This window comes from Filobasidium floriforme, assembly GCF_021052385.1.
Source record: "Filobasidium floriforme strain CBS 6241 chromosome Unknown HD553scaffold_2, whole genome shotgun sequence".
In the NCBI taxonomy this organism is placed as follows: domain Eukaryota; kingdom Fungi; phylum Basidiomycota; class Tremellomycetes; order Filobasidiales; family Filobasidiaceae; genus Filobasidium; species Filobasidium floriforme.
In genome coordinates, this window is record NW_025763623.1 from 1204642 (window position 1) to 1228332 (window position 23691).

A 23691-nucleotide genomic window follows, 5' to 3' on the forward strand; every position below is an offset into this window, starting at 1 on the left:
TTTGCAGTAGAGATTCGTCCGCTGTGGAACTCGATTGTTCTAACTGCAACTCGAGCGGGTTGAGCGATCTTCCAGCTTACGCTGCATAGGAGTTGCAAGACTTACTAGCGAGATCACGTCGTCCAACAGATGAGCCTTGCCCACTTCTGCGCCCATAAAGCCTTCATTTGTGAGGGAGACGATATGCACGTGCAAGTGATAATACGACGGTTGGTAGTGCAGGAACGCCCTCGCCCCTCCCGGTTGCAAGCCGTACTTCTCGACGACGACCTGTTCTCCGGCCTTCTTGATCTTGCGCAGGAGGTCGAGGTCGGACGGCCGAAGGTCTCGGATGGATCTCAGTCTGTGGGTGTGGACAATTGCCGTCAGATACTAAGCTCAATAGGTCTTGTGGTCAGCTGTGGTGCGCTATGGTACCAGTCTTCCCACCGGGACATACGAGAGCACTGAGCGTCTTGCCGTCCCATTTCATATCGGGCAAGATCATGAACCCGGTCTCCGGATCCGTGTCCTCGTACACGATCTTGTCCGCCTCCTTCTTGTGCTCGAGAACGTTGTAGACCCTGCGATCCGGAAGTTCTTTTCAAGTTTAGCTCAAAGCGGAACAAGAAGGCGTCTGGACTGGAGGAGATGGACTCGCCATTGGATCCTACTCGGAGGAAAGCTGTGGATATAAGGCTTGACCACGTCTCGGTATATCTCGGGCGTCTCGTTGATCATGAATCTCTTTTGGGTAGAGTACTGCTCACAAGTCGATCATTACGAATACCGTAAGTATACCGGGAAAACATCTGAGAAGAGGAGCTACAGCTTACCTTTTTGATATGCGTAGCAGTACACGGATGAATGATGTTGACCTTGACGTCGGCCGCTCGGTCTTGTCCGTACCATCCTTGAGCCCACTCGTACTATGATACGCGACAGATTAACAGCCGCACGTTCAAAAAGTCAAGTAACTACGTACGATATCGTTCTTCTCGAGAGACTTGACCGTGTCTAGCTGCGCAACCAGAGGGAACTGACTTCCAGGCGCTTCAGGAACGTCGAATGCGACCCTTTGCAGGTGGACGATCGCGGGTTCATCATCGATCTTCCCCAGAAGGTAAAGGTAGGGAGACGTAGTACCTATTATGCAAATAGATCAGTATCGGGGACGCGGTTATGGAGTCTTGACTGGTTGTTTATTCACCTTGAGAAAGGACGCGCTCGAACTGGAATCGATTTAGTTTCTCGGCGAGTTCCGAGCGAGATGGTTCGCCCGTCAGACTAGCAGGCAGCAGCATGGACTTGATGGTGTCCATCTTGCAGGTTGAGAAGCTCTTGAATCGTGGGCTATACTAGTCTTGTACGCTTGTACGCTTATACTTTTGCTAGCCTCTCAAGGTTGAAGGGGAGTTCGATGAGATTTCAAGGCCCTGACATTCCTCGACATTGTCCGAGCCAGATGTCGTCAGATCCGAAATTAGAATCCGCACCGGTAGCTGTACGTAAAGGACTGATGAACTGAACATGTATCACGTGACCTCGATGTTCGCGGCCGATACGCCTTTTCATTCGCGCGAGATAACCGGATCACCCGGCGCGATGACCCGGCCGAAGAGATAGGAGGGATCCCAACCTCAGGGATTCACGGGTCCTTCGACGATCCGGGAGCAGATTAGCTGCCTGGCAGCCTAGCTAGGCGGGTACTAGGGGTCGTGGTTGTGGGCATTTTCCAACGCACACCTCGAGTCAGCTGCTACCATTCAAGCCACAACCACCGAGGTTTTCCAATACGGCTTACCATCATTATCCGCTCTCTACATCATCGATCGTCCGTCCGTTCCGGGATCTAGAACTTGACCAGGTAGATATAGACACGATGTCCATACCCGGTCGATCGCTCCGACACCTGAGCTGATGACGATATACCGATTAATCTCTAGCAACTAGCATAACCTCTTCCTGTTGAACATACCGACAAGCCAGATTCATTCGCACCATGGCTTCTTCACTACAAACACCTACTGGCATGTCCATCCGAGGTGAGCTATCTTGCTTGTGCACTGAGGACCAAGTCGGTATGGAGCCTAATCGCATCTCCCTTTCATCGCCCACAGCCGAATCTCCTTCGAGCGAAGCTACTTCCAAGATCCTCACCCCCGAGGCCCTGAAATTCCTCGCTACCCTCCACCGAACCTTTAACCCGGTCCGGAAACAACTCCTCGCCAACCGGGACAAGGTCCAAGCCGAGCTGGACAATGGGAAACATTTGCACTTTTTGCATTCCACTCAGAAGATCAGGGAGGATGTCGCTTGGCGCTGTGCGCCTCCTGGGCCGGGGTTGGAGGATAGGAGGGTCGAGATCACGGGGCCTACGGATAGGAAGATGGTCATCAACGCCCTCGGATCGGGAGCCAAGACGTTCATGGCGGATTTCGAAGGTGAGCTTGAAGGTCGTGTCACCACGTCGAGAGTTACGGGAGCTGATGTCTTTACGCGTCTTCGGCAGACTCAAACTCGCCGACCTGGAACAATATGGTCAACGGTCAGGTTAACCTCTACGATGCCATCAGGCGACAGATCGATTTCGAGCTCAACGGCAAGCAATACAAGCTCCCTGAGAACCCCGCCGTCCTGCTTGTCCGGTGAGTGCCCGCCTTTTTCGTTACATGTTGACCAGAAGCTCATCGTCTCCGAGCTTCAACCTTCATCGCTATCATAGTCCACGAGGATGGCATCTGGACGAACCCCGAATTCAGGTCGATGGAGAACCCTTGTCAGGATCCATGTTCGATTTCGGACTCTACTTCTTCAACAACGCTCACGAGCTCGTCAAGCGGGGCAGCGGGCCTTACTTTTACTTGCCCAAGATGGAGCACCACTTGGAAGCTAGGTGAGCCGATCAGCCCATGCGTATCCCAATGAATTTCAGAACTTCGAACTGATACACGCTATGACACCGCTCGGACAGGTTGTGGAACGATATTTTCACCTTTTCCGCCGCTTACATTCGATTCCCCTACGGAACGATCCGGGCGACTGTCTTGATCGAGACTATCCCGGCAGCGTTCCAGATGGAGGAGATCTTGTACGAATTGAGGGATCACTCGGCTGGGTTGAACTGTGGTCGATGGGACTACATCTTCAGCTAGTAAGCACCACGTTGCTCTTAAATGGGCTGGAGCAATTACTGAGCAAACGTAACCTGTCTTCGTTTCGCAGCATTAAGAAGCTCAGAGCGTCCAAGACCTATGTCATGCCGGACCGAACCGATGTGACCATGACCGTCCCCTTCATGGAAGCCTACGTCAAGCTTCTCATCCAGACTTGTCACAAGCGAAAAGTCGCCGCCATGGGAGGCATGTCGGCTCAGATTCCTATCAAGGGGGACGACACCGCCAACGAAAAGGCCATGTCCAAGGTCAGGGCCGACAAGGAGCGAGAGGTCAAGGCGGGTCACGACGGGACTTGGGTCGCTCATCCTGCCTTGGTCAAGATTGCCATGGACATCTTTGACAAGCACATGCCGGGACCGCATCAGTACCATATTCGAAGGGAGGACGTTAGGGTGACCGAGCAGGATCTCGTCAACCCGTCGGTACCCGGTGCGATTACCGACAAGGGTGTCAGGGAAAACATTTCCGCGTGAGTTCGAACGAGGTCTTTGTTTTTGTCATCCAACGCCGGGACTGAAGAATACGTCTTGTTTCAATCGAACGACTACAGAGCCCTGTCATATTGTGCCGCCTGGATCTCGGGTAACGGCTGTGTCCCGATCAACTTTTTGATGGTGTGTTCAGGTATCCATATTCTTTAACCCTGATACATTGCTAAACTTGTAGTATGACCGTCTTTGCAGGAGGATGCGGCAACCGCCGAGATCGCTCGTGTCCAGCTCTGGCAGTGGGTCAAGTACGGTAGCAAGACGGTATGTCAAGATCGAAACCCTTGGAACGCATACAAAGCCTTGCTTACGCTCGCGTGTCATCATTGCTATATGGTTGCTACAGGATTCTGGCAAGACGATCACCTCGTCCCACCTTGGGCCGATCTTTGACGAAGAGGCGCAAAAGGTGGCCAAGATCGCCGGCATCTCGACCGATCACGTCAACGTCGCCAAGGGGTACATGATGGCGCAGCTATCGAAACAGTGGCCTAGCGACTTCTTGACGTCCGACCTTTACGCTCAGTTGGATTCGAACTTGCCCAAGGGCAAGCTATAGGCTAGCGTCAGAAAAACAAAGTGAGCAGAAACAGGCAAAGGTGGTGGCCCGCTAGTATCGAACAGGAGTATATAAGCGAAAGCGAATCAGGATCAATTGTATGAGTACCGAATGATATGACATCAGCTGTTGCGAGTCGGACTTTGGGGACCCCGGAATGGCTGATCGGAAGATCGACCTCGGCCTCTGGTCGTCGGCATCGCCTTTCCTATCGCATGGGGTAGGGTACCATTTCGAAAGTACTTTGCCCCACGCAACATCGAGATCGGGAACTCCAGTGCCCAATATACTGCTTACATTGTCCGACCCGCACATTGTCCGCATCCAATCGATCTAGGGGATGACAGCTGTCCGTTTTTTTCCAAAGTCTTCGCGCGCGAAAGTTGGGAAATTCGAGACGGAAGCGAGTTGGAGCGCGACCTCTGCCAGCACACTGCAGACGTCATCACGTTCTCGCCCGGTGAGTTGAGAGGGGGAGGAGTGTGATCCGAGGGCGAATCAATGGGGGGCATCGAGGGGAACCCAACGTGGGCAGCAAAGAAAAGAAACTGCCCGAGTGGACAGGTGGTCTGGGTCGGGTCGGGGCAAAGCAAGGCAGCGAACGAGCTGCGTCTCGCTGGCGTTTTGCCTCTGGAAATTGCAAAGACTAGTGCGGGCGGCGAGTGGGGTCTCGATAGTACATAGGGAATCAGATGAGAACCGATCATCCACCTTCGTATCGTCAGCCGAGAGTTCCGTTCGAACACGACAAAATCATAGACTTGGCCTAGGTCTCTTTTGCTTGAAGAAACGGCTATCCCTGCACAACAACGAGAATCGAGACTCCCCTCCCCTTCCCCGGCTGTTTCGCTTCCGATCCTACCCAAAAGCACGGCACTACCCCGGGCCGGCACTTTGACGTTCTGAGCCGCATCGCGACGTTTTGACTTGTGGAGATCGAGTGATATTTGGGAATTTCTGAACAACCAGGACACACCACTCGCCATCCCCCTTCGCTCCCATCTGCGTTGACACCCGAAGCAGTCAGCATCAAACACCCAGAGAGTGATATAATAGGATCGATCCCGAATCTGTCCGAATAGAAGAAGAAACTCGTCGTTAATATAAGGTCGACACTCGCCACCCCAAACGGAGTTTGTATTCGGTCGGCTACTTGAACCAAGGCGACCTACCAGGACCGAACTCGATACATCATGTTCCGTCGACTCCCTTCCGTGTCCCGACGGACCACCATCGCCACCGTCGCTCTGACGAGTACGGCTTTGAGCACCTACTACCTCACCAAACCCATCGCCGCCGAGGCCGATCCTTCCGTCTCGATCAAGCGAAGACCGGGACCGTTATGGTCCGCTCCCTCGAGGGAAAAGATGCTCGAGCACTTGAGGTCGTCCGGTCGATCGCTCGTCGCCCCGGCGCCTCCTAGCGACTTATCCATTAGCGAGGCCCCCACTGGGGTCCAGGCCAACCCGACCGCGTTGACCGCCGAAAAGGGCAAGGACGACACCGACATTTTCGACCTCTTGATCGTGGGTGGTGGAGCTACCGGTGCCGGTGTCGCTCTTGATGCTGCCAGTCGAGGACTCAAGGTCGCCTGTGTAGAGCGAGAGGATTTCAGTTCAGGTGCGTCTAGAGCGAGGTGCAGGATAAGACCCTTTGTCATGGCATGCACGTGGCTGACTCCCGGTTACCTTTTTTTCGGTTTCGCAGGAACTTCATCGAAATCGACCAAGTTGGTTCACGGAGGTGTACGATACCTCCAAAAGGCCATCTTTGAGCTCGACTATGAGCAGTGGAAGTTGGTCAAGGAGGCTCTGAGGGAGAGGAAGATCTTCCTCACCACCGCTCCTCACCTCTCCCACATGCTTCCGTGAGTATCAAAAAGGACTTACTCTTCCCTAGCGCATGTGCTGATGAGCTTGTTGTCTTGCAACAGCCTCTTGTTGCCCATCTACACTTGGTGGCAATTGCCCTACTACTACGCCGGATGCAAGCTGTACGATTTCCTGGCCGGTAAGGAGAACATGGAGTCGGCCTACTGGATGGGTCGAGGAAAGGCTTTGGAAGCTTTCCCCATGCTCAAGGATGATGGACTCGTCGGAGGTGTCGTATACTACGATGGTGAGTCCGAGTTGTCAAGCCCGTCTCAAGGTGACCAGGCCCGCTCACGTCTGCCTTTTGCAGGTCAACACAACGACTCTCGTATGAACATGTCTTTGGTCATGACTGCCGTTCAGCACGGTGCCGTCGCTGCCAACTACACCGAGGTCGTCGCGCTTCACAAGAAGCCCTCGGCCGCTCACGGCGGACAGCCTCGAATCTGCGGTGCCAGGCTCAAGGACCGCATGACCGGTGACGAGTGGGACGTCGAGTGCAAGGGTGTCATCAACGCCACCGGACCCTTCTCGGACGGTCTGCGAAAGCTCGACGAGCCTACCGTCAAGGAGATTGTCGCCCCCAGCTCTGGTGTACACATCACCTTGCCCAACTATTACGGACCCAAGGGTATGGGTCTCTTGGACCCTGCCACTTCGGACGGACGTGTCATTTTCTTCTTGCCCTGGCAAGGAAACGTCATTGCCGGTACCACCGACTCGCCCACCGACGTGGCTCAGCACCCCGTTCCCAAGGAGGAGGAGATCCAGTGGATCCTGGACGAGGTCAGGAGGTACTTGTCGCCCGACATCAAGGTCAGGCGAGGAGACGTCTTGTCCGCCTGGTCAGGTATCCGACCTCTTGTCCGAGATCCCGATGCCAAGGATACTCAGGGATTGGTGCGAAACCACATGATCAATGTTTCGGATGGAGGTTTGTTGACCATTGCCGGAGGAAAGTGGACCACTTAGTAAGCTTTCGACTTGCCAAACATATACTGCACCATCCATCGGTTCTGATCAGTCCCTACGTCTTTTCCATGCAGCCGAGCTATGGCCGAGGAGACCGTCGACCACGCCATCAAGGAGTACAGCCTGAAGCCCGAGGGACCTTGTCTCACCGAGCACATCAAGTTGATTGGAGCCCACGCCTGGACCCCGACCATGTTCATCAAGCTGATCCAGCAGTTCGGTCTCGACACCGAGGTCGCCAAGCACTTGTCGATGACTTATGGTGACCGAGCCTGGACCGTCGCTTCGATGGCCACCGCAACCGGTCAGAGCTGGCCCATGCACGGTGTCCGACTGTCCAACCTCTACCCTTACATCGAGGCCGAGGCGCGATACGCATGCCGAGCCGAGTACGCCGTTCACGCGACCGACTTTATCGCTCGTCGTACCCGATTGTCGTTCTTGAACGTTCAGGCCACTTTGGACGCCCTTCCTCGGGTCATCGAGATCATGGGTGCTGAACTCGGATGGAACCAGAAGCGAAGGGAGGATGAGTTTGCCGACACCTTGGTCTTCTTGGAGAGCATGGGTCTGCCCGAGGTGAGTTTGCGACCGGGCGAATTGCTTGTCAGCGGGTAGCATTGACTGACCGTGACTGGCTTTTCCATTTATAGCATCTGCGAGGCTTGAAGCTTACCGACGTCGAGAGCAAAGCCATCCCCGCCATCACTGGTGTCGGTGTCGGACCTCTGGACCAAACTCAGCTCTACATGCGAGCTCAGTTCAACGCCGAGGAGGTCAAGGACCTGAAGGAGTCTTTCGAGAACCTCGACACTGACCACGACGGCCACATCGACGAGCATGATCTTGTCAACGCCATGAAGAAGATGGGATACGCCGAGAAGCCTGAGATTGCGCATGAAATCATGAACGAGGTCGACTTTGGCCGCAAGGGGAACATCGAGTTCCACGACTTTTTGGATGTAAGTCGCAAGACTTGAGTTCAAGTTCGGTTACCTGGTTGTTTTTACTCATCGCCCGTACGCCTATCATCTCCTAGATCGCCGCTGGAATGAAGGAGCTGCATCTCGACAACGCATTTACGCATCTCGCTGGGATGGACAACGTGTCTCACGAAATGTCCAAGGAGGAAGCTATCGGGAAAGCTGCAAATGATAGCAGCTTTGCGCGCTCACAGAGTCGAGCGATACCGATCAGCCGCACAGGCGGCGGTACATAAGATGAATGTCTTTTCGACAGGCCTTTGTGGTTCTGTGATGCTTCTTAGCCGGAGGTGGAACACGAGCAGCCTGGCGACAGATTAGTACTTATGGATTGCGCGGATAACACATAGAACGAAACAAGGAACAGACCGGTTGTAGTACTTCCGTAGACGGATCTCTTCTTGCATGACTGAGATAATGATAGGCATTTGCATTCAGGATTGGGCCAGTGGTCAAGAATATAGGCGACAAGCCCGAAATCGTCTTGGGGTTTCCGGTGCTTCGATTTGCTTCCGCCCTGATGCGCGGCGGTACGGAGAGCGCCACCTCAACATGCTCGATGAGCGTTTGATCCGACCAGCATGATGCGGGTTGAAGTCAACGTACAGAGTTGACCGGCTCACCAGACGATGACACGATCAGGCTTGCGATTGAAGAGGTGGGCAAAGAAGCCGGGTATGTCGGTCCTATGTCCTGCTAAACTGGAGCTCAGAATTGATCCCGAACCCATGTTTGCAAGGTTTACTTATATGAACCAGATTGAATTATCGCTAGACTGCAGCGACGAGGTCTTTCGCTCCCAGACGAAGAGCACACCTGAAAGAATCATGACGCGAGTGCTTTGGCCTACCGCACATGTCATTGGATACGTACTTAGGCCGAAGTCTCCTGCGACAATCGAATCGGATCAAAGATGCTCTCAAGAGACTTCAAGCGCAAAAAGAAGTATCACATCCATTTTCTCGCAAGAGCTGCGCCCTTAGAACTGCCGCCAGCCGCCACATCCCCAAACAGCCGAAGGAAGGCGGAAAAAAACTGACAGAAGCAGAGGCGCAAGTCATCAGTAACAATCTCTGAAAGCTCAAGTACCCGAAGTTCGAAATGGCTGTAGACGCGCTACAACTATCGAAATTTTAATCGAAACGCCACTCCTGTGTTACTAGAGTGCAATGTACAAAGAAAAGGAAAAATGTATGGTCAGCGACGAAGATGATGGTGTATCCGCTAACCACATGGAATGTCTGTTCATGAACATGATGCATGAGACCCTCCAGGAGGCGGGAAAGTCGGCAGCGGCTCCTGCACAGTACACTCGGCGGCTCTTCGCCGTTTTTGCTCGATATCGCAGTCTCGCGACGACGCCGCTTCAGCCAGATTCATCTACGCAGACCTGCAAAACGAGGTAAGCCTTCTTCAGTTCTCTGAATATCTCCTTAATGTCGAATGCTCAGAGGCGTGATGTTCCTAGCTCTGGTGCATTCCGCCGGGCCGGATTCAAGACCACGCATGACACGAATATTATTCTATAGATCTATCTCTGCATATCATCTTTCCGAGAAACCTACAGCCACATCAAGCTATCAACATTCCGGACTCTCGGCCAGAATAACATATTGACAAGCGTACAGTCTCCCGCTATGAACGGTAACATATACGATTTATTGTTAGCGGATGATGATGGCAAGGACGAGTTCGAATAGATCGACTTGATTGCGAAGTGAGTTAGTCGCGGCTTATATTGAAAACCTCTACAATACCTTCGTTACTGACCTGACCACACAGACGCAGGAACCGCTTCCAAGTTCCTTATGATAACAATAAGGAGTTCAAAAGATGAGCAAGTTGTCACCTGGAACGAGAAGTGAGTTAGTCGCGGCTTATGTTGCAGACATCTACGATACGTACATTACTGACTTAACCACCACATGGCTAGCATCGCATCAAATGGAATAGGCTAAAATGGCAAAACTACCGTCAAGCGGCCTTTGGATTAGTGGCAGACCTAATGTGTTTACCAGACTACTAAGGGAAGCATTCGGATCTTTTTGCGAGTTCGCACCCCGCCTTGGGATTTCGTGTTTTTGCCGTTTGACAAGCTTACACTGCGGTAGCTACGTGTGTTTCGGGTACCAGCTCAATCGGATCAAGTGTCGCTGAACGATTGTATTGTCATTGATCGCAAGTCTGCTGGGGCTGACGTGCGCGAAGTCTACCCTACATTCGCCCTACATGTTGCATAAATTATCTCAAGACGTGATCGCCTCCTTACCCCCGACCGTACCGGTTCGACCTTTCACACCAAACGTAAGCGCATATCCGGGTGGCAGCTTGGTCCCGTCGGCCGGCTTTTGCAAAAGCGGCCAGCTTGCCGAAGAGGCTTTCTTCAGGTTGAGTTCGATCTGCAGACCGAGTTCCGGTACGGCCTCAGCTTAGGGTCCATAACGAACAGATACGAACTTCAGCAGCTCACCTTGGTTCCCAGGATCTTGTAGTCGCTCCCTTCCGGGTCAATGTCGTTGTACAGGTCGACCCTCTTGATACACCGCTTGTTGGCCGGTAGGTACAGGTCAAAGTCGACACCTGTGGCCGTCAGGACGACAGTAGACTTGGTCTTATCCACGCTGTGTATCAGAAGAGGTGAGCGGCCACTCCGGTAATAGTGTCATACTCTCGATCTGATCGAAGAGATTTACCCCTTGGCGAAACAGCTGATGATGACCTTGTCGGGCGTCTGATAGTGGTCTAGCCTGCAATCCACATTCTCTACGTCGCCCGTCGGGGCCGGATCGAAGAACTGGTGCGAAGTCGTCCGACAACCGGGAAGACGCAAGAAATCGTCAAAGTCGAGCACCCGGGGTTTACAGCAGAGGAAACCCTTGGAGCCTTCGAGGAAGCTAGGCTGTATGAAGTCGATGCATCAGAACCCAAGACGATCAGCGTAGCTCAACACGCCGTCTTTGCACTATGGCTACTCACAGGACCAGGGTGATAACTACACTCTTGCTCTTCCTCGAGCTTTCCCCTGCTATCTCTCCTCGCCGCGTCCTCTCCCTCCCATTCCTTTCCACAACCTTTCCGCTTACACCTCGTCCCCTTGCTCACCGGCCGAGAAGGCTCGTCGACCAGCTCGTTCTTCGCCCAATCGATCTTTTCCGACTTGACTATAGTCGGTTTGGAGGTAGCGGTAGGAGTCGGTGCGGTGGGCTTTGAAGTCCCGTATGTCTCGGTGATACCGTTCGTAGCAGAGGGAGCGGGCGAAGACGAGGTAGAGGTTGAAGCGGGTGGTTGAGCGTTGGGTGAAGGCAAAGGTTGTGCTGCGGCTTGTTTCTCGGATGTGTGAGGTCCCCTTGTACATCCCTGCGAGCCGATGACGGGGTCAGCTCAGCTACTCGTTCCTAGTTAACAGCCTTTGGATTAGCAATCATGCATGAGCCACTCACAGGAATCTTCATAAAATCATCAAAATCCAAGACCGGCTATCAACAGGAGACGATGGTCAGCGCCATTCCTGTTGAGCTCGGTCATCGTATGAAAAAGCCCACCTTGTTGACCTCTTTGCAACAAGCTGAACAGCGGGAAGAGCAGCAACGCCTAATTAGCTCTGGAATTTGCTTTTGCGGCGTTCCAGGCACTTACACCACGCCTTTGTTCCCTCATGAAAGACCTGACGGAATGCGATGATGCGAATGAGTCGCAATAACTAGGCTCGACTGCTTTACTGGGTACTTACGGGTCCTCCGGGGTGATAAGCACAGTCCTGCGAACCGGTGGCAGCCGGGTCGAACTCCTTGCCGCAAGAGGTGTTGGTGCACTTGGCCATGTTTGCAAGATGGTTTTTTAGTTAAGCTCTCAAAGCTGCAATAGTCCACAACGATGTGCTCGAGGTGGTTGTTGAACAATAAAATACGATGACCTGCATCAACTTCTACAGCCAAGTTGCAAGTTGCTCTCAGATTTCTAGCAAGCTCGAGCTCTGCTGCAGCTCGCCGGGGCAGAAGCGGAATCAATTCCGGATGTAAATGTCGAAGTCTCCGGAAGCATATTTCCTCGGTCGAACCCTCAGCAGCTCGCTGAGAAGCAGAAACTTGCAATCGACTACTACGACAACTACTACGATTGACTTTTAATTCTGGTCGAGCTATAACACATAGCAATACAGACTTGAAACTCGATAGAAGTATCAGTCTTGATGTCTGCTTACGTCCCGCCATGGAAGCGCAAGGCCGTCGCAACGACCGGTGCCTCTCCGTCAGCTGGACCCAGCAGCGCCGGTCTCCCTTACAAGAGGAACGAGGACCCCAGCTACTCGCTGACGGATATCGTTGAGCATTTGGGAGGGAGAAAGATGGGAACCATCAACCTGTTTAGCTATGGTCCCCCGCCGGCGGTCAAGAAGAGCGTCAAAGAGATGTTGCAGGAGGAGAGGGAGAAGGAGAAGGCTCAGCGGGGATTAGAGACCACGCCGACGGCTTCTTCGTCGTTGACGAGTTCGGATGCGAGCAAACCCGCCAGCAAAGAGGTCGCACAGGAACCTCATCCTCACGGTCATCTCGTTTCTTGGATCCACATCGTCCCCGATGCTCATCCCATGTTCCTTACCGAGAACGAGCTCTGGTTCCACACCAACTCTGACGTCGTGGTCAATCACACCGAGAACCTCGGTCGGCCGATCCCGTTCTTTGGTCAACCGACCTATGACACTAGTAGTGGACTTTCTCTTGAGGTCTCGAAGAATAGCCGAGCTCCCTTTTATGGATACTGGTGAGCTAGCCTTCAACCGCTTTATTACTCCAGGTGTCAATCTAACGATACATTGACATGCTTAGGACTTTGAATTCGTACCATACCGTACCACCTACGAGCGACGAGCTCAGAGACCTTCTCACAGCCAAGCAGGAGAAAAACAACTATGGCCGACAAGGCCGCACCGCCGAGTCGTGGCGGAGAGCGATGGACGAGAGCTGGATCAAGGTCAAGGTGGAGCGATACCGACCGGAAGCTGGCGAGGAAGAAAAGTGGAAGGATCCGTTACAGGTCGATTTTGGTGGCCCAGGGCAGGACAAGGGAGAAGCTTGGTTAGACTTTGTCCTGAGGGATGTTGCATCCAGGCGACCGAAGGAGACGGAACCTAACATCGGCGCAGATGTCCTGGTGAAACCGATTGCTAAAACGTCCATCGGTGGCCCCGCTCCGAACCTCCCGGAGCCTACGGTGCCCGTCATCCCGAGCGAATTCAAGGACGATCAAGAGGAAACACCGGAAGCTCGGGAACAACGCATGGTCCACGACGTGTACGAGACGATCGCCCCTCATTTCAGTCAGACGCGGTACAAGCCATGGCCGATCATCGCTAGGTTCTTGTCGTCCATCCCGGAGCACTCGATCGGGCTGGATTCGGGAGCAGGGAATGGAAAGTACTTGCCTGTGGTACGTGAGGGCAGTAAGGGGAGCCGGATGATCGCGCTGGATAGGAGTTCGGGACTGCTGAGCGTGGCCAGGACGCAGAAGGGCGAGATCGGCGATGATGTCGTAGGCGGTGCCGAGGAGTGCGTGCGAGGAGACCTGGCCTTTGACGGGTGGAGGAAGGGCATATTCGTGAGCCGCACCAGACGTGTTCGTCAAGCTAGAGAGGGCCCCTACTGACTTCACAACAACTTGGCAGGACTTTGCCATCTCTATCGCTGCGGTGCATCACCTCTCGACCCGATCGCGAAGAGTTCAATCCATATGCTCGCTTCTGCTCCCACTTTACCTCTCGCCCGTTGCCCCTTACTCCAAGTTCATTGTCTACGTCTGGGCTTACGAACAAGGAGAGAACAGTAAACGCAAGATGGGCGTGTTAGCGAGTCCTCCTGAGGATCATGATGAAGCCACTGGATCGAATCCCAACGGTGCCGAGAGGAAAAAGGACCAGGACGTATTGGTTCCTTGGGTACTACAGGGTCCGCAGGAGAAAAAGGTCAAACAGCCACGACCGAGAAAAACGAAATCCAAGCCGAACCGAGGAGCGGCCATTGAGATGGGCCACGCCGGCCCAGGAGGGGAGACGGCATCTACCGCCATGACGACAAGTAACGACGACGTTGTATCACGACCTGATGAAACGACTGGAAATCGCAATGAAAACGCCGAACCACCTGCGGTACCCGAACAAGCTCAGCCGGAACGACAGGTGTTTCATCGATATTATCACTTGTTCGTCGAGGGTGAGCTGAGGGAGGACGTTATCGCTGCCGCTACTGGAATGGGCTTCGTAATCAGGGGCGAGAGGGACGAGCAGGACGGCACGAGGAAAGGTGGGAAATGGCTGAGAATTATCGAGGAAGGGTATGAGAAGGACAATTGGTATCTGGAGGGCGAAGTCGGAGTTTACTAGGATCCGAACCCGTAGAACTATAGGCTATAGCTTGGCCGAACTGTTTTCATATTCTACGTTATAATCACGATCTTGTTAACGTTACGAAACCCGACTACTTACCTTGATCTCAGCAGTCGCTATGCTGATCATCCCCAATTCTTGATCTCGGGATGTCGTGATTCTGGACTCAAGTTGCTCCAGAGTTTTCCCCGAGGAGGATTTTCCCTGATTGCAAGGCGAAGTCAGCAGCACACCCTTGGGTGCAGCTCTGTAGCAGCGTAATTCTGGAATGCTCACTTGATCTGATCGGTAAGGACCGGTTTAGACGGATCTTCCGCTGAAGGCTCGACGTGGCTCGTCACTTCGATCATCGGAGCCCGCTCTCCGCATCTGAAACGACACGATGATATCAGGTCTGCAGGACTGTAAGGCAGCCTTTAGTCAGGACAGCACGAACTCACTGCCTGAATATCCGCTCCAACGGCCAACACGTGATCTTTCCTCCTCGGGGCGAGCATTGATACTGGGTCAGCGCATATAGCTTGCAAGGTGGATCCTGGTCGTCCGAGCTCATGGTCGCTGTATCTTTCAGAGCAGCGATCCTCAACTCGGGGTGGATGGGAGGCAGTCGATGAGGATCATAACTCGCCAGTGCAATCAACCTCTGATCTCTGACGATCGGTCTTCCCCGTGAGCGCGACTTTCACATGTCAAAAGAGGGAAAGCTAGGGCATATGCGTCGTGCATCATGTGGCACCCCCAGCTTGCTATCTGAATGGACCCGATCTTATAGTCCATTCAGCTGCTGTTCAACGTTGACTGGTACCGCTAGAGACTCTCTCAACAGATACGTTTGACAATAGCGCAACAGAATGAATTCGCCTTACCCGTCTCGAGAACACCTCGATCGGTTAATCAAGGAGCTCGTACAGGAAGTCGCTTCCGCCAAGGTCGAAGCTTCCAGGCATATCGTGTTCCTGCAGGGAGAACACGGTCTCAACAGACATGATACCGACCGAGAACTTCCGTTCAGACAAGAGTCCAACTTTCACTACTTGACGGGTAGCCTTGTCGCATCTTCTACCTTGATCGTCGATCTCCCGCTGGAAGGAGGAAAGCCTGGCTCGATTACAAGAAAGCTCTTTATCCCTGAAGCGACGGCTGAAGCGAGTCTCTGGTCGATCCCTCCTCCCAGTCTCGATGTCGCTGCTACTCGGTGCGGCTTTTCGAGGACGGATATGGGATACTCTGGAGAGGAGGATGAGCAGTACCTGAATGAGCTCTTGGGGAATGCGGAGAAGACGACGCTCGTCCATGTCTTGTCTACGAAACCGCTCGACCCTCTCTACCCCCAATTTCCGTCATGGTTGAGCCAAATGTTCGACTCCAAGGACGAACGCGCACCCTTTTTCACTAGCGAATACCTGCTCCGCGCTTTACACCGTGCTCGACTGATAAAGACTCCTCAGGAGATCGAGTACATCAGGGAGGCCAACAGGATCACCTCGGGAGCTCACGAGGTGGTCATGCGAGAGCTTGGCCGGTTCGCCCGTCGAAGAGACGTCAATGCCGTCGGACCGGACGGCAAGGTCTCCACAACGAAGCGGACCGGCAAGGAAGGGTTGACCGAGTGGGAGATCGAGAGCGAGGCGGACGCCGAAGCCGTTTTCGTAGCTACATGCAAACGGGCTGGAGCCGATCAGGCGTACTTGCCGATCGTCGCTTCGGGTAGTCGAGCGAGTACTCTGCATTATGTGTGAGTCACCTTTACGCGGATTTCTTGAGCGTAATCGCTGATGAAGTGTACCGGAATCTCAGCTGCAACGATCGACTTTTCCCTTCGACCACCAACGTATCCCATACCCCCGCTTCAGGACAGTTCTCGACGACAGCTTTGACGCACGATGCCGCCGCGCCCGTCTCTGCCTCCTCCTCCTCGTCTACCCCTGCTCAAGGTCGAGGGTGCTGTGGCGACAACCCCTCGGAATCGTTCGACGATCTGCACAACGGCCCGTTCTTGCCCCAGGTCTTGTTGATCGACGCGGGGTGCGAGTTCAAAGGGGGATATGCTTCGGATGTGACGAGGACCGTGCCGGTCGGTAACGGTGGAAAGTTTACTGAGGAGGGCAAGACGATCTATTCGATCGTGCTCAAGATGCAAAAGGTGGGCCCATAGCAGCGATTCATCATTCCCGTTGTGATTGCGCTGATTGATAAGCGTTTGTTGACGATCACAGGCTGCAGAGGCACAATGCAAAGCCGGTATCCATTGGGATGAGCTCCACTTGCTCTGCCACCGGATCTTGTGCGAGGAATTCTTAAAACTAGGCATCTTCAAGGATGCTAGTGTGGACGAGATTGTCGAAGCGGGCCTCACTCAAGCGTTCTACCCGCACGGCCTCGGTAAGGCGATCCGTAAAACAGCGATGGCTTGTGATTTTGTGTTAACATTCGGCCTGTCGCTTTCCTGCTTTAGGTCACTCGCTCGGACTTGATGTCCACGACTCGCTACAACTTCTCAGGAGCGAATACCTGGCGATCCCCGAGAATTCCAAGAAGTTCCACCACGTCTTCAAATACCTACGAATTCGTCGACCTTTGGAGACCGACATGGTCTTGACCATCGAACCGGGTTGCTACTTTTCCACGCAGCTCATGGACCAATATGGAGTACGAAAGAGCCCTTGGGTCGACTTGAAGACGCTCGCCAGGTACATCCCCGTCGGTGGAGTTAGGATCGAGGACGCGGTGGTGGTCAGGGAGGACGGGTGCGAGAACCTCACGGTCGCCGTTCGAGAGGTGGAGGATGTCGAGGCCATCTGCTCGGGTCGCGTCTGATCCCGTGGACGATGTATCGGCCAACGCGCCAAACGATAGAGACAAATAACAGATATATCAAACATACTTGGGGTTAGGTCAAGGTAGTTAGTGGCTTTGTGGCTCAGGGTGCCGTTTCGGTAGGCGGTGATCGTCAAAAAGGTTTGTTCTCCGGCACCCGGAAGGATGCGTGTGTTTTCGTTTCGACGCGTGCGGGCGTGTTTGAAAGGGAGAAGGGAAGTAACTTAGCGCGATCAGCTCGGGGACCCGCTTCACCTGCCTGCCCGGGCTCATTGTCCTCGACCATCATGCCTCGATACGTCCATAAACATCCTGATCTATATCTCCCCATCCGTATTGCTCGACTCTTGATAGTACCTTGTCTTGCTACTGTGTATCCCGGTCTTCTTCTGACACGGCATCGTGAACCAACTTCTACTACACTCGTTTCAAATCCCCTCGTGCATCCCATCCTAAAGAATCAGCCGAGCGAGACCGACCACAAACAACACAAAAGGACAAAGGATCCTCTTGATCAAGAACCGGTTCAATCTACCATCTCAAGGTTCACCGACTTAATCGCCCTCGTCCTGGTCTCGAGATAGCAAGGTTCCAGGCATCGTATGCAAGGTATCCGAATCGGCTGGCGGAAAGCGTAGATCTAGAGATTGCCCTGACGGCTATCAGCGTCGAAATCAGGCTCGATTTACGTTTGATGCGGAATGTCGCATCAGCTCGACGGGTCTAGTAAGCGGATCGATGTAGATAATGCTCATTTTCAGGTAGACATTCCAGCTGATTCAGCTTGATCACTCTCTGATCGACCGGTATGCAAGTAGACATCAGCGACATGCCGGCCTTGACAAGCTCCTCCTTCTCAAACACTTCGACCTTGCCTAGGACCCCGACCCATTCCACCTCCTTTACCACGCCGTTGAACAAGGATCCGAACGTACCTGTCAATCCCATGTTTCGTGACGCCATGAACGCCTCGCCAGTCAATACTCGTCTGGCACCAACCTCTGCCTCGGTTCATACCAGCTCCAGCGCCCCGACGACGCTCGCAGCGAGTCCAGGTAGTCCTGCGAGACGCCCGCAAGGTGGAGAGTCGACGACGGTCGATCATGCGATCAAGGTGGCAGGAGGTGACTTGATGAGAGCGTTGAAGTCGCTAGTTGAAGAAAGGAACTCGCTGGTATGTCGGAATGCGACCCTGCTGCTCGGCTGTAGCTGAATTATCAAATCGTCAACAGGCCATCCAGAACGCTCAACTGTGGAAGATGGTAGAGAAACGACAGACAGAAAAAACAGGACTGCGGGACAATCTCAGCAGAGTTCAGAAACGGCTCAAGCAATTGGAAGATGAAGCGATTATGTCCAGCACGCAGTCGTCCCCTCAATCGGGTCTAGGCGAATCTTCGTCGGGAGAGGGCGAGAAGCAACCTCAGAACAGGAGACGAGCTGGGACGATTACTGCTGCCAAAGAGAATCGGCTTCAACGACCAGAGACGGGTCCGAGGTCATACTCGGATCGGCACGATCTGCCTGTGAATCGGAACCGAAGAGATGGTAGGACATCGCCCCTGCCAGACTCGGAGATGCCATTTCGGTCGACGAAAGAGTCGCTCAGCAGGATCGAGAGCGCCAATTCTTCCCGTTCGGAAACCTCGGGACGGTCCGGGTATGGAATGGATGGTCCAGAAGAAGATAGTCCGAGCAAGATGAAGACGCCGATGGCTGCACGGGATAGAACTCGATCGACCGAAGAGGACGAAGATACGCCCACCGGGAAACGCTTACAGGCGGGTCTGTTGCCAGCTCCGCCTATGCTCAACACACCGACGTCTTCGGAAAAACGCACGACGGGAGACAGCAGGATGGCTTTCGAGCCTGAAGTGCGAGAATATCTCGCTCTGGCTCAGACTCCTCCGGCCGGCCGAGAAGCATTCCCCAGTATACCTGGACCATCGCGACTCGGCTCGGGCCTAAGTACTGGGTCGAGTGTAGCTCCTTCTAGGCTGTCTACACCGCCTCCTTTGGGAGAAGGTCTTCCTAGCTTGATTCCAGCTTCGCCTTACTCTGACACGGCCGATAACAAATCCGTCACGGATGCGAGCGGCTTCAAGACTCCGGATTCCAGTAGGCCAGACGATAATGCGGGAAAGATTGAAAGGCACGATGCCTTGTCGGTGAAATCTGCCCCTGAAGTACGTCCATTCGTCGGTCATCAGGTCGATGGCCCCCCTACGCCGAATAGCATGCAAGCCGAGCATCCGGGTGCAAGCCGAACCAACTCGACCGAGCAGGGCAATGTGAGCAGCAAGCCGTCTGCGACATCAGTACGGCGGCAGGAATCGACACGAAAGCCTGCCGGTGCCAAGCAAACCCATATACCGCGCCTCGTACCACGCCTGCTTCCTTACACTAGATGCTCCATCCCGTCCAGTCGGATTGTCCCCAACACGCTCGGTAAGGAAGCTCTTTCGTTCATCGTCAGCATACAGCTGCGCCCACCTGGAGACTTGCAAGTCTACAATTGGAACGTGGCCAAGTTTTTCAGCTCTTTTGTAGAGTTGGACACGAGGTTACGCCAGAAGATGAGCAAGAAGGAGCTCAAACAGGCAAAGTTGTCGAGCCTGCCGGAGGGTCGAGCCTGGAAAGATTACGGTCCAGCCAAGATGGACAGAATGAAGGTCGGTCCAGCTGAGCGCACCTGTTGTACGGTCATCCGCCGTGCACATTGCTGACACTGACTTGTACCACAGGCTACCCTCGAGACATATGTGCAGAACCTTCTGGCTTGCCCGTTAGAGGACAAGACCGAAATCTGTTCTTTCTTGCAAACGGACGTTGTCGGTCAGCAGGACGAGGAACGTGGCGCGGGGATGCCCAAAACGGGTTACCTGACGAAACGAGGAAAGAACTTCGGAGGGTATGTAGCTGGTCACTTTGCGTTGGCGTCGCCGTGTTGACTGATATGTTTCCAGGGTCAGGTGGCGCACTCGATTCTTTGTGCTTGAAGGGCCTGCATTACACTACTACGAACAGCGGGGAGGGGCGCTATTAGGGTCCATCCCGGTCGTGGGCGCCAAGATAGGGAAACAGCAACAGGATCGGTCGACCGATGCCGAGGACGAGAAGGCGTACCGCCATGCGTTCTTGCTGATAGAGCCAGGTTCCGGACCGAACAGCAGCGCGACGAGACATGTGCTCTGCGCCGAGAGCGATTCAGAAAGGGACTCTTGGGTTTCAGCTCTGATGCGTCACGTCATTGGCCAGTTTGACGAACCGGGCCGCATGAGTACTTCCTCGTCGGCGAGAGAGGAGCTCAGTAGTGTCGCCAACACTCCGACTCAGACGCAGCCCAATCCTCCTCGCGCCTCGACTAGTTCTAGTGTGCAGGATCTGCGCGGCGTATTGTCACCTAACCGACAGAACAGCAAAGACGATGTCGCTGTTTTGCGAGGGACCGCACAACCTATATCCGCCTTGTCTCCCAATGGAGCGAATTCCAAGCTCTTCAGCGCTGGCCCCACCCCGTCCTTCATCAACAAACGAGAACAAGCCGCTCCAAAGCCTGTCTTGACAGAGTCTCGATCGGAGCATCGTCAATCTCCTCAACTGCAAAGCGGACCCTTCGATGGCGGCGGGGAGATATCCAGTTCTCTGCCTTCACACCTTGACACCAAATCTGTCTCGCTCAGTAGCCTGGCAGACATTGTAGACTCGCCGACACAAGAATCGCCGCAGTCTACCCCTGTACGCCAAAAGAGGCAGAGTATGATGCCAGGTCGCTTGGTGAAAGAGCGCTCCGAACCGATGAGGCCTTCTTTGGGTCCATCCCGTCTGCAGAGCGGGCATTCGCATACATCGTCTTTGGAACGTGATGTACCGAAAATCGATCGAGGGAAAATATCTGCTCCCAACGGCGGAGTCGTTATACCCCAAGGCTTCATGTTTGGGAATAAGGACACAAGCAAGGAGCCGGCGGACCGAGAGCGCAAAGTCAAGTCCCGATTGTGGGGTTTCAACAAGACCGCTGCTCCAGCCGTTGTGAATCGACCTGTCTTTGGCATTCCTCTCAAAGAGAGTGTGGAGATCGCCTCGGTGGCGGGGCTGCCTGCGGTAGTCTTCCGGTGCATCAACTACCTAGAGGCGAAAGGAGCGCAACATGAAGAAGGAATCTTCCGTATGAGTGGCAGTTCTGCTGTCATTAAAGGCTTGAGAGATCGCTTCAACGCTGGTGAGTTTCCTTCGTTGAGCGTCAGCAGCTACGCTAGACTGATTCCGAGGAACCTCAGACGGAGACTACGATCTTCTCGCTCACGACGAGCGATGGGACTTGCACGCGATTACCGGACTTTTGAAGATGTTCCTGCGCGAGGTGCCTTCCATCCTGACCCATGAGCTGCACATGCATTTCCTCGGAGTCACGGGTCAGTCTGATCCCGTAATATCAATGTCAGCGGGGACTGCATCGCTGACCCTTACATTATACAGATTTATGGCAGACCGAGGCGCGCATCCAAGAGCTGACTCGGTTGGTGAACCTCCTTCCGATCGAGAATTACACCCTGCTGCGCGCGCTCGTCGGCCATATCATCCTGATCTGCTCGCATGCCGACGAGAATCGCATGGGTGTCAAGAATATTGGCATCGTCTTTGCCCCGTCGCTCTGTGAGTAGTCAAACGAGGCCATTCCACTGTCACAATGACTAACGCGAACGGGGCTCGTATGATTAGACATGCCGGCCGGGATTCTAAGCGACATGATACAGCAATACAAGGCGATTTTCGAAGGAGAACCCATTGAACTTGGTCCAGAAGACTCGACGCCTCCGCTCAATCAGTCAACTTCGGAGCCGTCGCGGACAGAGCGAGGAGTCCCTGCCGATGCGACTCAGGCATCAGAAACGACGAAGCGGGGCAACAGGAACAGCATGATTTATGCAACCAATTCGGACGTACTTTTAAACTCTGTTGGACGCGAGCTGACTGGTGAGTTCTGGCTGAATACACTCATGACGAACGGCTTCTTAACGCCTGGCGACTCTCGCTCTATCACAGAATCAGGCGATGCTGAAGAATCAGACGGTGGCGAAATCGTCGCATTCGACGACGACGACGAATATCCGCTCTCGTCTTCCGGCGGCTCACCAACGCTCGAAGGACCCACACATCGTGATCTCTACCGCATTTCAGAAGCGGCATCCGTGATCTCGCCACGCCTGCAAACGCCGCAGCAATCTCCAGGACTACCTAAATCGCCTCGCTTGGCCGATGTGACGAGCGGTTTCAGCACAGACGGCATGCGATAATCTGTGAATGTCACGACAAGTTTCCCCTGCTGGTCACCCTACGTATACCCTTATAATCTATGATCGAGGTTTCCGGCCTTTTCCACCACGGTTGAGATCCCGCCGGGCACATCGCCTCTTGTATGCGCAATCGATAACGACGCTTAAGCTATGACCGAACGCCTCGCGATTTAGTGATACGACCCGAAGACGGCTAAGGGGTATGACCTGGTCTGGAGTCTGTGATGCATCTGGGATCATCTACCCTGTGACAAACCGCGATGCCTTGACATCAGAGAAAAGCATCACATAGACTTTATAATCTCAAACATTTCCCAGGCACGCTAATCTTGCCCAGCCGCCCCATGACAGCTGAGACAAGGAGACCCTGTCGTGACTCTTGGTTCTCAATCGACTTGCGCTGGGCAAATGACTCTGGGCAGCTTTAGAGAAGGTTCTTCACCTGACGTCTAAGCCTTGCAGACACTTGACCTTGCAAAAATCCCCACGAAGGAGGAGGTGAATGTCAAGGGGAGGCTCTCGCCCTGATATACGACATCAAATTACGCACGATAGGTACTTGGCGGCTGAGCTTGAAAATGTCACCTCCTCTTCCGTTGCCGTAACCAAGCATCAAGGCCTCGAGTGCCTCAGAAAGCTGTCTCACCTTCAGGAGCGCTGCGTCTCGCTCGCGCTTTTCCATCAATCTCCCCTCTGCTTGCATGACTTGTACGGACTGTGACAAGGCGTATTTACAGTAGGATCTGACACAAAGTATGAATTGGGTTAGATACCAGCATCATATCACGTTGGCGTTGGCGGAAACTCGCCCATGCTTGGGAAACACGAATACCCCTTTTAGCTTTGTCTTCTCAGTCTTGTAAGCGATATCCAAAGTGGCTGATGATGGTGCTACCGAGACCGTCATGGTGGTCCAAGAGATATCTTTGACACCAGCCATTGCCGATTGAAACGCTTGCGAGCTTCCTCCACTCGCTGCAGATAGCCTTGTCTGCATATATAGACGGGTCTCAGAGGGGCTGTGTGAGTCGACTATAGCATACCCCGGTGGGTGTACCGGTGTGTATGCTATGTTCGACTCACAGCTGGGACCTCGTGTAGTGACGCGCTTCGTGACCTGCGACCGATCAGACATGCCGGCGCAAGTCAGTCAGAGTGGTTCAAAAG

The 23691-nt window shown here is 53.8% G+C and overlaps 8 protein-coding genes across 8 annotated transcripts; 5 read left to right on the forward strand and 3 right to left on the reverse strand.

The window, feature by feature from the left end:
- Nucleotides 1–39: 39 nt before the first annotated feature.
- HD553DRAFT_267535 (mRNA decapping enzyme) lies at nucleotides 40–1102 on the reverse strand (the record flags this gene model as incomplete). The annotated part of the gene is made up of 5 exons (XM_046177530.1): nucleotides 40–372; nucleotides 440–563; nucleotides 623–741; nucleotides 816–908; nucleotides 965–1102. Coding segments are annotated over 5 exons (807 nt in total), but the record flags the coding sequence as incomplete, so codon positions are not given.
- Nucleotides 1103–1611: 509 nt separating this feature from the next.
- Nucleotides 1612–4418, forward strand: HD553DRAFT_304737 (malate synthase). Its single transcript, XM_046179055.1, has 10 exons — nucleotides 1612–1846; nucleotides 1926–2024; nucleotides 2100–2423; nucleotides 2492–2627; nucleotides 2705–2875; nucleotides 2954–3133; nucleotides 3205–3627; nucleotides 3709–3772; nucleotides 3842–3910; nucleotides 3993–4418. The coding sequence occupies exons 2-10, from the start codon at nucleotides 1982–1984 to the stop codon at nucleotides 4203–4205; spliced, it is 1623 nt and encodes a 540-aa protein (XP_046039804.1). The 5' UTR covers nucleotides 1612–1846; nucleotides 1926–1981; the 3' UTR covers nucleotides 4206–4418.
- An 877-nt stretch (nucleotides 4419–5295) lies between these two features.
- HD553DRAFT_102858 (putative glycerol-3-phosphate dehydrogenase) lies at nucleotides 5296–8311 on the forward strand. The gene is made up of 7 exons (XM_046176383.1): nucleotides 5296–5825; nucleotides 5913–6072; nucleotides 6139–6323; nucleotides 6387–7047; nucleotides 7123–7627; nucleotides 7702–8010; nucleotides 8088–8311. Exons 1-7 carry the CDS (start codon nucleotides 5399–5401, stop codon nucleotides 8265–8267), a joined length of 2427 nt encoding a protein of 808 aa, XP_046039805.1. The 5' UTR covers nucleotides 5296–5398; the 3' UTR covers nucleotides 8268–8311.
- Nucleotides 8312–10173: 1862 nt separating this feature from the next.
- Nucleotides 10174–11934, reverse strand: HD553DRAFT_304744 (chord-domain-containing protein). The gene is made up of 8 exons (XM_046179056.1): nucleotides 11762–11934; nucleotides 11668–11695; nucleotides 11574–11596; nucleotides 11472–11507; nucleotides 11008–11388; nucleotides 10725–10930; nucleotides 10502–10652; nucleotides 10174–10430 (listed from the first exon to the last, which is right to left on the reverse strand). Exons 1-8 carry the CDS (start codon nucleotides 11849–11851, stop codon nucleotides 10278–10280), a joined length of 1068 nt encoding a protein of 355 aa, XP_046039806.1. The 5' UTR covers nucleotides 11852–11934; the 3' UTR covers nucleotides 10174–10277.
- Nucleotides 11935–12981: 1047 nt separating this feature from the next.
- Nucleotides 12982–14407, forward strand: HD553DRAFT_267023 (uncharacterized protein; the record flags this gene model as incomplete). Its single annotated transcript, XM_046177512.1, has 2 exons — nucleotides 12982–13626; nucleotides 13694–14407. 2 exons carry the CDS (start codon nucleotides 12982–12984, stop codon nucleotides 14405–14407), a joined length of 1359 nt encoding a protein of 452 aa, XP_046039807.1.
- Nucleotides 14408–14509: 102 nt separating this feature from the next.
- HD553DRAFT_102886 (uncharacterized protein) lies at nucleotides 14510–15045 on the reverse strand. Its single transcript, XM_046176385.1, has 3 exons — nucleotides 14851–15045; nucleotides 14687–14779; nucleotides 14510–14614 (listed from the first exon to the last, which is right to left on the reverse strand). The coding sequence occupies exons 1-3, from the start codon at nucleotides 14961–14963 to the stop codon at nucleotides 14536–14538; spliced, it is 285 nt and encodes a 94-aa protein (XP_046039808.1). The 5' UTR covers nucleotides 14964–15045; the 3' UTR covers nucleotides 14510–14535.
- A 125-nt stretch (nucleotides 15046–15170) lies between these two features.
- On the forward strand, nucleotides 15171–17336 carry HD553DRAFT_304748 (putative prolidase). The gene is made up of 4 exons (XM_046179057.1): nucleotides 15171–16145; nucleotides 16208–16553; nucleotides 16627–16792; nucleotides 16866–17336. Exons 1-4 carry the CDS (start codon nucleotides 15262–15264, stop codon nucleotides 17225–17227), a joined length of 1758 nt encoding a protein of 585 aa, XP_046039809.1. The 5' UTR covers nucleotides 15171–15261; the 3' UTR covers nucleotides 17228–17336.
- Nucleotides 17337–17563: 227 nt separating this feature from the next.
- On the forward strand, nucleotides 17564–22818 carry HD553DRAFT_102914 (uncharacterized protein). The gene is made up of 9 exons (XM_046176386.1): nucleotides 17564–17953; nucleotides 18046–18401; nucleotides 18460–19899; nucleotides 19972–20138; nucleotides 20200–21449; nucleotides 21508–21642; nucleotides 21707–21883; nucleotides 21950–22204; nucleotides 22274–22818. Exons 1-9 carry the CDS (start codon nucleotides 17929–17931, stop codon nucleotides 22522–22524), a joined length of 4056 nt encoding a protein of 1351 aa, XP_046039810.1. The 5' UTR covers nucleotides 17564–17928; the 3' UTR covers nucleotides 22525–22818.
- Nucleotides 22819–23691: the final 873 nt, after the last annotated feature.